The sequence below is a fragment of the Fragaria vesca genome, linkage group LG4 (assembly GCF_000184155.1).
Source record: "Fragaria vesca subsp. vesca linkage group LG4, FraVesHawaii_1.0, whole genome shotgun sequence".
In the NCBI taxonomy this organism is placed as follows: domain Eukaryota; kingdom Viridiplantae; phylum Streptophyta; class Magnoliopsida; order Rosales; family Rosaceae; genus Fragaria; species Fragaria vesca.
In genome coordinates this window covers 7,115,170-7,131,158 of record NC_020494.1, presented here as the reverse complement: position 1 = coordinate 7,131,158, position 15,989 = coordinate 7,115,170, and the positions used below count along the sequence as shown (strand labels likewise).

General features: G+C 36.8%; 1 protein-coding gene across 1 annotated transcript; it reads right to left on the bottom strand.

Moving 5' to 3' along the window:
* Positions 1-1,587: 1,587 nt before the first annotated feature.
* Positions 1,588-6,364, bottom strand: LOC101300713 (protein tesmin/TSO1-like CXC 2-like). Its single transcript, XM_004296617.1, has 10 exons — positions 6,260-6,364; positions 5,329-5,489; positions 4,485-5,229; positions 3,700-4,184; positions 3,526-3,600; positions 2,828-3,011; positions 2,653-2,748; positions 2,500-2,566; positions 2,219-2,369; positions 1,588-2,136 (listed from the first exon to the last, which is right to left on the bottom strand). The coding sequence occupies exons 1-10, from the start codon at positions 6,311-6,313 to the stop codon at positions 1,785-1,787; spliced, it is 2,370 nt and encodes a 789-aa protein (XP_004296665.1). The 5' UTR covers positions 6,314-6,364; the 3' UTR covers positions 1,588-1,784.
* Between the last annotated feature and the right edge of the window lie 9,625 nt (positions 6,365-15,989).

Sequence of the window (15,989 nt, the reverse complement as noted above, 5' to 3'; positions counted from 1 at the left end):
TTGGTTGCTGGTGGTCTGGTTGCGGTGTTATTTGATTACGGTGTTGATGTGGTTGGTTGGTTGCTGGTATTGTTGTTGCGGTGTTGTTGAAGGTCCAACTGGTGATGTGGTGGCGTTGTGGTTGCGGAGGAGGTGGAGGATGAGAGAGAAGAGATTGAAGAGATTAAGGAGGGAGGGAGGGTGTTAAATGGAATTTTCAATTGAAAAATATGTCCAGTCAGCAACTTAACCACTGATTTGGACGGCCACTTAACGGATGGACCTAATTGTGTGACATTGGATAGTTAATGGAGTAATCGATTGAAATTGAAAGTTAATGGAGTAAACTGTCGAGCGCATGAAAGTTAATGGAGTGACCAGTAATTAATCCAAAAGTTAAAGATTGGGTACGGACAATGTGGAAAATATATTTTTATTTTATTTTATTAAATTTGCCCAAGTTGGGCACGGATGAATATACGGTGTATCAAGAAAGAATTTTGTTTTGTGTCAGAAAGGAAAAATGAGAGCGCGTCATTTAGGGTACAGGGGTGACGGACAGGGATATCCATCCCTAATAGTAAAAACCAATTTGGAGATGGTACAGGGGAATACAGACAGAAAATTCGTCCCCATCAGTCAATAGGCATAGATTCCGTGCCCAATGATCCCTAATAGGGACGGAAAACGTATGTGCCTATTGATCGATTTCCTAGTAGTGTTTGATGTCACTCACCCAAAAAAAGGATGGACCAAGTTGGACTCTTGTTTGGGAAGCTGCATTCCTTTGTTAATGGCTACGATCAACTATTTGTCAAGTTGATCAAGTCCAATCGTGGTGGTGATGATCATGGTTTTCTAATGTTCTCATGTGATAGGGAACAACCTCAGACACAGAGTTTTTCACATTTCGCATGACTGTGACTCTATGAAACCTCTGGAGTCTGGAACCTCTGCATCTGCCAAAATTGCCTCATAACTTTCCGGTACCAGCTGAATGTCGGTTTTTTCATCTAAAATTTAATAAAAAATTGGCCTTGTTTTCTTCCATGACCTTGGTGACAATCGTTATGTGGATGATGACGATATTTTTCTTAATGGTTGTGATGATGATGATGATGATGATGGAGAGGAGGAGGATGTTAGTGGGGAGAGAATTATTGTCATGATATTTGAATACAAAATTGCAGAGAAATCCATGGACATCAAGTACAACTTGCTCACCACTCGCTGCCTGGAATACTCTCACCGCAATCCTCCTGAAGAAGAATGTAGGAGATACTTTTCAACTCTTACTAGCACCTATGTGATCTAACTACTATTTCTTAAGTACATGGGAATGACTAAGATACTGAGATAATATATCATTGCATTCAAATGTGGTCAGTGGTCACATGTTTCCATTTAAATTTCAATAAAAGTTTATATGGCTATTGCTTATTAACCTGAACAACGCTTTACTTGGAGTTCAAATGAATGTGTTAACTGCAGTAGACACAGTGATGAAATGTCCTGAGCTTTGGGAATGCAGGCCATCTTCGCCAACGCACAATGTTCAGAAACTAAAGCAAAAATTTCAGCATGGCATATGAAAACTGAGCTGAGGAGGTGGGGAATGAAATCTATAAACTGAAATTCACCATATTTTACAAGGATAGGTTGGGGGTATGATAACAGCATCATGCCATGTTTATTGTACTAGTACAGTAGACTATCTCTCAAATGACATACAGGACTAAACCACACATCTTTAAACATGATTAAACTAAGAGCATTATGTTTCCAACTTCCAACTTCAAGATAACTCAATGCTGGGGAGTGAGAGAAGGAAATGAAGGGATGGATTGCAAAATTAGTTTCCTGCCACTCCTTCGACCAGGTGATGACCCAAAGGTACACGGAGGAGAGACCCTCTTACTGTTGGGAGAAGCAGTCTTGACGCCAGTGGTAGGAGAGCAATCGCCTTGAAGAATATCTGGCATTTCATCCTCTTGTACAGTTTGGCTATGCCTCTGATCAAATTTGGATTCGGGTCGCAGAATATTTGATTTTCCAAGCTTCTGGCTTGCATACAATCCAGAAGAGGACCCCCCAATGCTAAAAACAGAAGATCGTGGCGGTTTGCTCTTGGATGAAAATGACACCGGAACCAATTGTCTGGAAAATTAACAGTTGTCATTTTACAATCTTTAATAACAATGATACATCATCTTCTCAACATATAAGTTTGAGAATTAACCTGGACAGCCGTAATGGAGTTGTTGGAAGAGCAGAGGTTTGCTCTTCATGTTTCTGAATATCATTTTTCTGTTGATCTCTGTCAGCCACACTCTTTACAGCTGCTTCTGTTTCTTCTTCGTCTTGCTCAGCTTCAGTTCCAATAATAGATCCTGAAATCCAAAATAATAAGAATGTGATACACAGCTTATTTTTCAAGCACACCTGAAGGATTTCAGATGCCAAATACAGCACAAGAAATCAAAGGGGAAGCAATCATCCAAAGCACCACATGTAACTCACCTTCCTTGGTACCAAATGCATTTTTGCACCCTTCACATCTGCAGCCAATGGAACATCCAACACCGCCCTTTAAAAGAAAATAAGACTTGTATCAGATCAGATAAGAATCATAAGATACAAAAAATCCAAAGAAAATTCGTTGAGGGGAAAAACCTGATAGCATTCACAGTATTTTTTCAGGCAATTTGATTTCTTGCAATTGCATCCTCTTTTATGCCGTGCAGAAGCTGGGGTCTTGCTGGATTCGTCCTGTAATCAAATCCAACTTTATGGTTAAATTGCAGTCCAACATGCCAAGACAGCAGAGAATAGTGACTTCTGTACTAACCCCATATTCAGGAGCGGCAGAATCAGAGTTCCGAATCACTTTCGGAGCAAAAGCTAGTGGGTTGCGAGACTCAATCTGTTTACGAGTTGCAAGCACAGTATCTTCATGAATAGGTTTGTTGAAGCAATCTTGACATGAACAAGGCTCTATACAGTAGACACCAGCAGCAAAGCATTCGCAGTAACTGCATGAAAATTGCAACTGTCAAAATTAGACTAACATGGTACCTAAGAAACAAAAATCACAATTTTGGAAATAAAAGAGAAAGAAAGGATGAATACACTTGAGGACTTCTAAAAGTAGTAAAATTAGGAGAGCATAATGCCTTTCAGCCATGGATATTACCAAGAGTGTATATTGACATAATGGAGAAGCCAAATTTATTACCAGGTACATTTTAAACCTTAAATCATGGGAAAGGCCAAATATTGCTAATGATATCCCAGGCATGATAATATGTATGAAAGTCCATATGATATTCCAATGAAACATGAATTTAAATTATGCTACATTCTTCTTGATTCTGAATCAGTCTATATCATTTTAAAGCGTGCTGCTTCACTTACTATCAGTATCAGATATATGGATTGCCTGAGGTATGCAGTAAGCCAGTATTGTCACACAGAAAATAGATTACTCAACCAGACAACAGAGTATTGGGTTTCACCATTTCAGTAAAAAGAACATGAAGAACTTACAGTTTCAAACACTTCGATTTTTTACAGTTGCAACGTTTGCAAGCCTCAGCTTCCCCAGTGTGTTCTGTCCTGCGTCTGCAAATCCAATTGAAAATGTTAGATGACATGTAAAAGAAACAAAAATCGTAACCAACATGATATGGTAAGTAACGAAAGCTAGGCGAATGCACATGCCTCTTCTTTTTGGGGCTACTCTGGTTGAAGTCTTCATTAGCTAAAAGAGTGGATGCTTGGGACGCATCTTGCGACAGCTGAACCCCATTTTCGGTGCCATCCATGTCTCTTTCAGAAGAAGCTGAAGGGAAAGATTCATAAACACTCCCTTGACCAGCTGTGGGGGAATGTATGGAGGCATTGGAATTGGGAAGACTCAATTCTCTGCCGGAAGCCGAATTTTCGTTCTTAATGATTTTGTAGTCTTTTGAGGTTGTTGCAAGAGCATTCAAGTGCAAACCGATTCCGGGTAAGATGCACCTTGAAGATTCACCACCAGGTTTCGTAGATATCAGTCGCTTATCAGTTGTGGTGACATTCTCATTAGATTGAGATAACAAAGATGAACTATAATCAGAAACATCATTGTAACTCTTCCGGCGAGCTCCCGTCGTTTCAAAATCTAGACAACGCCTTCGCAAGCCACGATGCAAGTTTATAACAGGCTGTACACAGACAGACGAAACATCATTAGGCCAACCAAAAATTGTCACTCATGAAAGGCACTTAAACAAAGGAATGAGAACAGTTTAGGAAAGATGTCACAAGTCTTTAGAATGAGCCAAAGACAATAGATTTTAAAGACAACAGTCAAGATGACATAAATGCATTGGAAGAGAGTAACCAGAAAATGCACAAGCATACAGATACATATATTTCACCATTCTAACATATTAGACTAATTAATTCATTGTAAATCTGTTCAACTTTCGACTGAAGAAGTTTACATGGTTGGGATACTTTACCTTAGATGTTTCCGCTTTATTATCTGCTTTAACAATTGGATTGTTTACCATATACTCGTTTAAATGGTTTGGCATGTGTTCTGTTTCTTTCAGCTCACTGGCTTCTCCACTCTGCGAGGAATGATCGTCAATTTGAAGTTGTTGACCAGAACCAATTGTATCATTGACCTGCACTAGTTGCTCATCACTGATGTTATGTTGCGGAAGATGCGGCATAATTGAAGTAGAAAACCTTGTCATGGGGCCTAGGGAATGGTTCATTAGCTCCTTAAAAGCCTCTGTGCTACTGGGGGAATCAAAAATCAATATGTCGGCCGCATTAGAAATCAAACTCTCCCAATCACAGCCTGTCCCTTCTTTTGTTTGCTCACTCTGGCACGTCACCTGCTGCTGTGCTTCATCGTCAGATGAACCTTTGTCTGAAGTTTCTTGAACATATTGAGCAACTGAAGCCGAAAACTCAGCCAATTCCGGGTCAAAATCTTCCTTGTTGATACCACAACGAGATGTGTTGCAGTCAGGGCTACCGCAGTCATAGTTCAGATTCCGGGGTAGCTCAATCACAAACTTTGATTGTTCACTAGATGGCTCTACAGAAGCTTCTCCAATGGAAACCACCTGAACACAATCTTCTTGTATCTTTGATGAGTTATTGTAAAGTTCAGCAGCATCTTCGCTTGCACAGACTTTATTTCCACTTTCCGGAGAAAACTCAGGTTTTGACAGATCATCAGAAGCGTTATGCCTGGAAAGAAATGAACTTTAATTCAGTCAGAGACACAGGTAAGAAAAAAATAGTTTGATACATGCAGCAATTGGTTACAAATTAAAAGTTACAACTCACCTCTTTAGGAACCTGGATTCCTTGTGAGAACTGACATGGGGTGAAGTGAAAACCGATGGAAGGGATGCAAAGCTAAGGGAGCTGAACGTCTGAGTGAAGTGTACAGATTTCACTGGCTTGATAGGAGAGAGACTATTTAGATAGTTAAACACTGGAGAATCCTGCACATTAAAGAAAAGATCTTCATGAACAATTTTACACAGAAAAAGCAATACCTGAAATATACGCATATCCTCTTTAGAAATTAGAAGAAAAACCATTCACACATCCTCATCAAGCATCAACAGTGTAAGATTTGACACGATAATTAGCTGTAAAAAATCCAGGCGTTACAAAAAACATTAAATTACAGCACATCCAGTTCAGAAAAATTCTGGCGTCTTAATTATGACCTCAAATCTGCTGCTGGATGTGATTAGTATCTCATCATATCATATATTAGGTCTTAATTGAGGGAACAAAAAAAACCCAAAAAATAAATCAATCCAAACATTCTAATAATGAAAAGGAAAAACATTTTTAGAATAAAATTCATTTCTTTCTGTTTCCAAGATGAAGAAAGGTGAAATATTGAAACTAATAGAACCCAGGCATGAATGAACAAACAACAATCTCAAATTTTAAGCTGTTAATCATCTCCCAGGAGACTAAGTGAAGCCAAAAGAACAATAATTGACCACAAAGACTGAGCTCAACTTGAGATCTAAAAGCACAAGACAACCATAACCCAACATAACCCACAAAAAACACCACCCAAAGAACAACAACAACCTTTGATCCAAACTGAAAAAACCAAAGATCAAACCACATGCAGAGTGAAACCCAACAAAATCCAACCTTGTCTAAAAATGTAAAATGCAACAAAAACCCAATTGAGAAAGAACCTCAAAAAAAAACAAACTGAATTGAAGAGAAGAGAAAAAGGGTTGACCTCAAATTTGGCTTTGGGAGTTCCGCCGATCTGGTTCCTCTCTGGGGTGTCCATTTCCAGAGAGGCAGCTCCTCCACATTCATCAACCTCACTAGTCACTACTACTACTCCATCACCCCCAACTGCTACTCTCAGCTTTACTGTGTTTTCTTCTTCTCCAAAATGTAAATAATTGTGAAGAGGTGGGGGTGGGGTCTCAACAGTGAATTGAGATTCAAGAAGGAGCGGGAAAATGGGAAATGGAAGTAGCTGAGGCTCTCAATGGACTTTTTCTCGTGTTGATAACCCTTGACCCTACTTGCCCCCAAAAAAAGACCCCCAAGTCCTCCACAGCTGTATCACTCTCTCTCTCTCTCTCTCTCTCTCTCTGAGACACAGACACACAGTCTTCCTCTCTCTTATATATAATGGTTTGTGTAATTTTCTAGCACCAACCACGCCACACACCTCACCACGACACCCAACCTTTAACAAAAGGTAACGTACACAGATTACTGTGTCTGGATTTTCTATATCTTTCTCTTTCACTTTCTCTTTTTTTTTCTCAACTTTTTTTTTTTTTACAGAGTCACTCACTCATTCATGCTCTCTTTACCAGAAATAAATAAAAATCTCACTCACTCTCTTGCCTTCTTTTGCTTTTTTGCTTGCATTTCCTTTGCTACAACTTGACTTTGTGAACTGCAGTGGTGTGTCCTTTGAATCATTGGCTGTTATGTTCTTTTTACTGGTGCTGATTGGATAATCGAGTAGTTTCAGTTCATGGTAATTCTTGAGACTTACAGTAAATTGTTGACGGAAGAGTTGTTATTTATAGTTATATGTGACATTTCTGAACAATGTATAGTATGTTCTTAAATTTGACGGTTGTTTTTAACTTTATCACGTTAATAAGGCTGACACAACTTATAATTGCTAAAAACAATGAGCGTGAAATTACGGTCTTCATTAATTTTACTCGGATTTAATTAATAGTATAAGATTTGTCATATCCTAAACACAAATATCTCCATATTCGCCGAGGCTCGTTCGTCATCAAGTTTTTAAAGCAAGGGCGCGAAATAGAAATGGGTCACACATAGAGTTGTATGTTGTGACAGTTACTTGTGCTTTGCAAGAAACGGTTTTATTTGTATCAATAGCTCATGAGTTGAATAACATATTTGTCGTGTATAGTTATCTAGTTTCAAAGTGTGACTGTGGTTGACTTGAGACCTAGTTGCGCGAAAATGTTATGTTTCTTAGAGTTAAAGTAAATGACTGTTTCTACCACATCTCTACATTTTTATACTAATTGAATCAAATATAGAAAACAGTTTTGGACTTCCTCTTGAGTTGTCCTCAAGACGTTTGCTCACTCTCTACCAAGCTTGAAATCGGTTCTCCTCACCGAATGATTCTTTGTATGCAAATTTCACATATTTGGCAATGATTCATCTCACGTGGTTCTATTTTTCTTATGCATTTTAGAAGATAAGGTACATTTCTTAGTGCTCAAACTAAAACGACAACAAATTACATATATTTCTTAAATCACATATATTTATATCTCTATAGATGTAAAGACCATTGGAAAACGTTACATAGACAATGATCTTAGCAATTTGATCACCCACCTGTATGTGGAAAGACGTTAAATATTCCATTGAATACATAACGGTCTAAAATAGTAATCTCTTATCATGGATTGAAGGGGAAAAAATGATTAGTAAATAGTAAAATTCATAAAGAAGTAAATCTTGAACCGATACAAATATTATTTTTCATTTTCCAGTTAAAGAAACCGATACCCAAACATTTATAACCTGAAAACGCTGACCAATTGCCTTCCCGTGAGTCCTATAAATGCCAATGATTTTGCGTGATTTCCCTTTAATACCCTCATTGCATTAGAATGAAACCAAATTCTTTAGGTCATCTGGTGAGGGTGGTTTGGAGAATTCGTAAATAGTTAATGCTGCCTCCGTTAGATTTATGCGCCTGACGTAACGACAGCGAAGTTTGTAGTTTTGGCGCGGGAGAATTTTAAAACGCTCGTGAGTCGTGATCGGGTAGGTTGGTGGTCCATGGAGCTCTATGGATCCTACCTCGAACGACGTCGGATTAAGTGACTTGATCAAAGCATTATATGTTTTGGGTTTGTATTGATGAATGAAAATCCATGAGGACAAGATAGAAGGGAACATGACACAGTTTGTTGGCCTTTCCCATCAAAGTTCATCTACCTTCTTCCTTGGGACACTCGGGGACCTATCATATATGAGCAATCCACATCTAGCTATAGATGCATGAGTGGCAACAACAACATGTAGGATCCCATGGAGTAGTTCTTCGTCTTCAATGTTTAGATTCTTCCGGGGATCATCGGACATCAGCTCCTTCCTTTTCTTAATGATCGACAAACTTGAAGTTGGCAAACCGTCATGAATGCCGGATATGACCTTATCATAGTGACCGCGCGCGATTGGGTGGCCATTATGTTTTGGGGCATCGTTGTTGCCTTCGAGCAAGATAAGTTAGAGCATCTCCAACAGCTTCTCTATTTTCTTGAACTTCTCAATTTTGAGGAATATAAAGCTGTTTTTAGGTCCAACAGCTTCCCCATCTCATTCCCTAAAATAGGGATGAAGAAGAAAAAGAAGCCTTCATTCCCCAAATTTGCAGCAAAGTCTTCATTCCCCAAAATTAAATTCTTCACATGCTCCAACGAATTTAAGACAACAATAAAATATTTTATTAGGTAGTTTATTGTTACAATGAAATATATAATGTTTTTTGTTATAATTAATGATGATATATTATATATATTTTATTGTTGTATTAAATGCCAAAATCTCTAAAATGGAGAAGCTGCTGGATTTTGATCATAATTTTTTTTTTAAGATTTTAGCTTTTGCTTCCCCATTTTAGAGAAATTTAAAGAAAGCTGTTGGAGATGCTCTTATAATTAATAGAGTTCACTTGAAAATTTCCATTCACATATCCAACTGAAGAGCAAAATATATAGCATTCACGTTACAACTTACCTTATTCGATCTTTTTTGCTACTATCTCTACTACTCGAAGGAGTCGAAGGTGAAAATGGATTCTAGATATGAACATATATATTGTTGATGGTGCCATTTAATTTTCTAAACACCAACAAGTCACAAGCGAGTTGCTCAAAGCAATTGTCGTAAGTGAAAACTTTGCCCATCAGCCACGAGTTCACTTGCTTGGAATTCACTATTTTTATTCTTACTGACTTTTATAAGTTAAAATATAGAACAATAGGTAAACCGCATTTTGGAGAACCATATAGAACTCATCTTACATGTCAGCTTATCTGACATAAACACATCTAGTCATAATGCTTCATTAAATAAAAGTGTCCAGACTCAACCAATGAATTATTTTTATTGAACGAAAAACACGAGAAATTGTCTAAAGATATTGATGATGAAAGTTAACATGTTGTCTAACACTTAAACTTTAAGCATGTCCCAGAGGGGAAATACTACATATGACAACTTCCACACTCTGGATATTTGTGCATTTGTGAAAGCATTAGCTAGCAATGTGTTCATCAGTTCATGCATGCTCTAGTAGTCTTCATTCTTCAAAGGGTGTGGGAGTTCCATGTTTAGTAAAATTACTCCAAAATTCTTGACATGTTAAGCAAGAACAAACTGAAATCTTCATTGTTCCACGTACTTGTTAAAGCCTAAGTCTTCGAACATGATCACCGAGTCTGCCGGAAGAGAGTGGACAAACTGTGGAGAATAGCTGTAGTACATATTCCCGTCCTTCTCGATCTTTTGGACCTAGCTATAGTGAAATATCTATGCCACACTTGCAAGTAAGGTCGCAAAATTAAAATGCATATAGGTGAGCTTCATAATGCACTTGTCACCTTCGAACCTTATCAACCAGAGTTGGTATTCACTATTCCCTTCTTAAGGACATGTGGTCCCTTAAATACAAAGGATACTATCACGTGAGCCCTAGCTAAATTAAAGCTCTCAACTCTCAAAGTCTCCCACCCCACAAGTTTTGGGTTCTTCCTATTCCTCTTCAGAAGGAAGGAAAACAAAAAAGAAAAATCCAGAAAAGAAAGAACCCTAGCGGCTAAACAGCATCAGCATCAGCAGCATGTTAAGCACATAATGACACAGTTTGCTCTTTCCCAACTCCCCACATTCTCTGTAAGAGGAAGGAAGAAAGTTCATCATGCGAAATCATAATGTCTACTACATGCGCGTACTAAGAGATCAGCCTTTGGTTTTTTATTCTTCATTTTCAGATTACCTTGTATAATTATATGCATCACTGACACTAATCACTTGCAGACAATTAAGAATAGTCTACGTAATTAGGCGTAAAATATTTAAGTACAGATTGATATACTAATTATATGAAGTCTGGTGACCTGTTGTGATTTAGATTTGAGTAAAGTCTTTGAGTTCCTTTTAGGCTTTAGTGAATGTCAGATTGTGGGTTATTAGAATAAAGCTTGGGGTTGACCCCAATTAACAACTTAATCAGGAGCAGTTCGATTCTAATTGATAAATATAATTATGGAATGCTCTTGTAGTTAGCAAGTGACCAAAAGAAAAAATATACAGATGATAATGCAGGTGGCAATGTGAATCACTCCATGGTATGTAAGGCCGAGTTTCGCTGCTGCAGATGATGATGAAGATAATAAGATCGAGGATCTTGTGGAGCGAGTCAGTGTCAGTAAACTGTTTCTGAGTCCATGGGGTTTTTAGGTGATAGTTTTTTATGTAAGCTGGTTTTGTGGTTCTGATATAGACCTTTTGTTTTTCTCTATGTTGTGTTGCCCTAACAAGTTTTGCTGTTGACAAACATGTAAGACCATTTACCCTTGTTTCTTTTTCTTCTTTCACTCTAGCTCGCTGAGAGCCAAATTACTAGCATCCAATAAAGAATTACTGGCTCTGTAATAATAATTGGAGTTTTGGGTGTGTCAATGTGTGGTAGATCAGAATCGAATCCTATCATACACCAGGAAGCAGAGATAGAGTTGGATAGAAGAAAACACAAAGAAATCTAATCCTAAGGCCGAAACCCTAGCCTATTTAACTTGGAATAGGGATAACTTGGAATAACCCTCATGACAAAGGCCTGGAAGTTGGAAGTAACTTATATAGAACAACCCTAAATAATCCCTAATGACTAATTAAGGACCTACTTTGCTTTAGTAATACACGGCAGGTTTATAACAAAAGAGGTTCGAATTTGACATGTTAAAGTCTCTGCTGCTTGAATTGTTGCTTTCTTCTGCGCCCTCGTCAACTACTTGAAGTCCATTCTCTTCTAAATTTGAGCTTCGTGCACTTCATGACTAACTTGATGTCTCATCAGTTGTTGATATATCCCATGTAGAATTGTAGATGACATCTTCCTCAAAAAAAAAAAAAAAAAAAAAAATGTAGATGGACATGGAACTGTATTGGAAGAAGTCTATTGGGCAAAAATTGGACCAGCATAAGCCCAAGAAACAATTGATTCAAGCGATAGGCCCATTTTTGAGGTCAACAAGACCAACAATCCAGACATGTTTGAGAAATTTAGAAAACTAACCAAGTTTGGGCTGTCAAAATGATTTTTAACCTTACTTTTCTATTTACTTGAAAAATGATCATTTTATGAGGCAAGAAGTCATTTGTACCCTTATCAGATCATTTTAACAAAAACATGAAAATTTCTGAGAAAAGAAACAGCAAGGCCGAGAAAAGCTCTAGTACAAGTTCTAAGGACGAGGACCTAAGGAACAAGAACCTATTGTTGTTCCAGTCCAACCCAATTCACAAGAAGATCCTTGTTTTCATTCACAATGGCAAAGCGGTCTGCAATCTTGTCTTTGCTCCTCAACACATTGACGAGGTTTGGAATAATAAGCCATTCTTGCCCTATGATCCTTACCTCAAATGATGAATCCCAGGCCAGGTTTTGGGCCGACTAAATTTTGGTGTAGAATATGTTTGTCGTGATTCAAATTTGTTTGATTCGGGTTCTTTGTACTTATTCATTAATAGTATGATTACCACAAATCTGTTGGTATATATATGAATAGAGGTCTTGAACTTACCCCATATACTATAGCTAAAGAGTATTTGATTACCAAATATTCAAGGACTTAAATGTTCTGAAACTTTTGGCAATTGGAAATGCAGATATATAATATAGGAAGACATGGACAATGAAGGGAGAAGATCAGGAGCCAATAAATTGATGAAGAAGGAACCCATAGACTGTATTAAGTGTCTAGAAGTGGTTAGTGGAGCTTGGAGAGAAGCCTTTCTTTGGTGGTGAAGCCATCGAATTTGTGGACGTTACACTGGTTTTGTGTATGAGCAATGTGGCACCTTCAATATTGCGCCAAGAGTGCTTAAAACTCACGGCTTGGAGTTGTTTGGAGAACGGAGAGTACGTCCAAGTTTTTATGTTTTTGTTAAAGTGATCTGATAAGGGTACAAATGACTTATTGCCTCATGAAATGGTTATTTTTCAACTAAATAGAAAAGTAAGGTTAAAAATCATTTTGACAGCCTAAACTTGGTTAGTTTTCTAAATTTCTCGACATGTTTGGAGTTTGTTTGCTTGGTTTTTTATTTTATTTTTTAAATATTTTTTATGAGAGTTAATTTGTTTGCTTGGTTGTTGTCTTGGTGAAGTTAAATGGAACCACATACTTGTGATATCTCATTCGTGGTATTCTCTGCTATCCAATTCACTATCAAAGTGACATGAAAAATATTGATAGGGGCTTCCAAACCTCCGTTTGTTATCATTTTGCGAGAGAAAAGAATATTTCTCTAGCTTATTTTCCTCAAAAAAAGAAAAGAATATTTCTCTCGCTATGACATCGATAGATTAGTAAGTGCGACGTTTCACTATCAATTAGTATGATCACCAAAAATAAATGTTCAATTTGAACTATTTTGATTGTGAATATAGAATAATAAAATAAATAAATAAACTTCAAATGAGTCCCCATTATGATCTAGCCAATGTTTCAAATGATGATTTATTACTTATCGGAAGACAATATATATTATGGAGGTAATGGTTTTGGTGTATCATACCCTTTACCGTAGTTTCGTGAGTACTAATTCGTTCAAAGAGAGAAGACTCTAATAAACTCAATTTTATTATACAACTTACATATTAATCAATGATCCGTTATTGTGTTATAAACTGTCATACAAATAATATAACGGTGGGTTTGCCTCTGCATAACTAGCTTGGTCTACAATCAATACAAGAAAGATATTTTTATTGAATCAATTTGGAAATTAAGACGGGAATAGATGAAGAAGTGATTTTCACCAGTCACCACGAGTTCATAATACCTATTTGTCGAGTGTTCTTCTTTTCGGTGTTATACACATTACGCCGTACAATGTACACCCATGATTTATCTGAGTAAGAGTCATTTGCGACTTGTCGTACATACATATGCAAAGATTTGTATCAAAAACTAGCAAGTAGCAACAACGTATACATGCACAAACGCCAAGGGATGAGAAATTGAGCAGCTTCCTTGGAATATGCCATTATTGGCATTGTGTATGTACCTTCCAGCTTCCCATTTCAAGTTTTCAACCCATCTTTGTAGCATTTTCATCGGTCTTTTCTATCTTGACTCTTTCGGGTTAAACCTTTATTGCAGATTATAGATCTTTGTATATATCAACTGTCATCAGCCAGTTTCACCAAATGTATTGAGTTATTAACCAGACAATGGTGAAACGGTAAAAGTTGATATGTAAATTCGGGGTGAGGTAGTATAAAGAAAAAAAGGCAAGGCATGATTGCTAACTGATTTTCCCTCGAGTGATGTCTAAGCTGCCTCTTCCGCATTCAGTAGAGTCCATTTTCCCTGCTTGAATAATGGCCCGTCAATTTTTCATGCATGAATACTGATAATAAAATACAATTTACTTGAATGAAGAAGAATGAAAGAGAAGTTTCTCTAGTCAAAACTGATTCTAGTCTATAGTTTTTGACGATACATTACGAAGTTTTAGATATCGTATGGGTAAAAATATTGTATAGTTTTTTTAGTTTGAAGTAAACATCTGTTTAGTCCTTATGATTTTATTTTAATCTGAATAATCCTTAAAGTCAGGATTTTTTCAAATAGTCCTTATGATTTTATTTTAATCTGAATAGTCCTTAAAGTCATGATTTTTCATCCAAATAGTCCTTATGGCCTTTAACTGAGAAAATTGTCGGAATGACTATTTGGATGAAAAATAATGACTTTAAGGACTATTTTAATTAAAATAAAATCATAAGAACTATTTGAATGAAAAATTGTGACTTTAATGACTATTCATATTAAAATAAAACCACAAGAACTACACAGATGTCGACTTCAAACCACAAAGACTAAACAAATTTCAATTCATATTGTATTGATACGCTCCGTTATCTAATAAATGAAATTTACGTTTATAGTGATTGATTAATTGCTAATGTTGATGTTATAAAATATTGATATTGTTTTCATATAACTAATAGGGTATGTGAGGTTTTCTATAATTATTTATTTCCCCCACTTAGTGATTTGAATTGAACCATGCGAGTCATTGAGATAACCAACTCTTACACTGAGGAAAGACGAGCTTTTATCTAAATTCAACAAAGAATCTCAAAAAGAAAGAAGCGACGTCACATTAAGAAAAATGATTTGAATATTGAAATTTGTTATTCAAATAGGTTTCTTAATGATGAAATTAATTATAAATTACTCTATTGGGTATATTGAGATTCCAGAGTAAAAAGACAAATTTTGGATTGTGAATCGGATTGGAGCAGATATTGGTCAAAACGTCCGTTTGGAACACATGAAACCTTTCCGGAATGGGAACGACAAGATCTACAAGACTCACTTTGGTGAACCTTATAAGATCATTCTCGAAAAGTTTTATGTGTTCCAAATGGACGTTCTGACCAAAATCTGCTCCAATTTGATTCACAATCCAGAATCTGCATTTTTGCTCGAGAATCCAGATATATCCAAAAGAGTAATTTATAATTACTTTCATCATTAAGAAGCCTACTTGAATACCAATTTCAATATTCAGATCATTATTCTTAATGTGATGACGTTTCTTTCTTTTCAAGATTCTTTGTTGAATTTGACTAAAATCTCGTTCTGCTTTAGACTCCTCCACTTTGAAAGAATTCGCCCTCGAGTTCATCCTGAATGAAAAACAAGAATTTGCAGACGGAAACCTCAATAATAAATTAGACAAATGAACCTGTGGATTTTTGGCATGATCTTGTGCATATTCTGACGGCACAATCATGAACTCAAATCCAAAGATGAATTTATCATAGGCAACTTGAACGGATTCTTCTGGGCACTCTAAATTGTATTCTTTAATGACAACTAGTTATGAATGATTTACTCGAGGCTGCAAACTTAATTTCTTCAACATTGATAACCATGTCAGCACATGCACTTTCTTCCCTAATTTGTTCTTGGATAGTTTCTTGTGAAAATTCTTCCTTTGGAAATTCATGGGTAATTCCTTGTGAAACATGTCAAGATCCACCCCGAATTTTACCCTAAAACCCGGAGTAAGTCTTGCGGGGACCACTCCCAAGGAAAGATTTATCGAAAAATTTGCAAAACCTCCCTTGAAAATGGACAACCCTAACCTGAAAAATTTCAAATTTACACTCCTACTAAAACACATCCAACCTTAACTCC

Coding starts and splice junctions, on each gene's coding strand:
- LOC101300713 (XM_004296617.1), bottom strand. CDS start 6,313: ATGGACACCCCAGAGAGGAACCAGATCGGCGGAACTCCCAAAGCCAAA. Junction 4,185..4,484: donor ATAAAGCGGAAACATCTAAG/GTAAAGTATCCC, acceptor GTCTGTGTACAG/CCTGTTATAAACTTGCATCG. Junction 3,601..3,699: donor AGTAGCCCCAAAAAGAAGAG/GCATGTGCATTC, acceptor TTGGATTTGCAG/ACGCAGGACAGAACACACTG.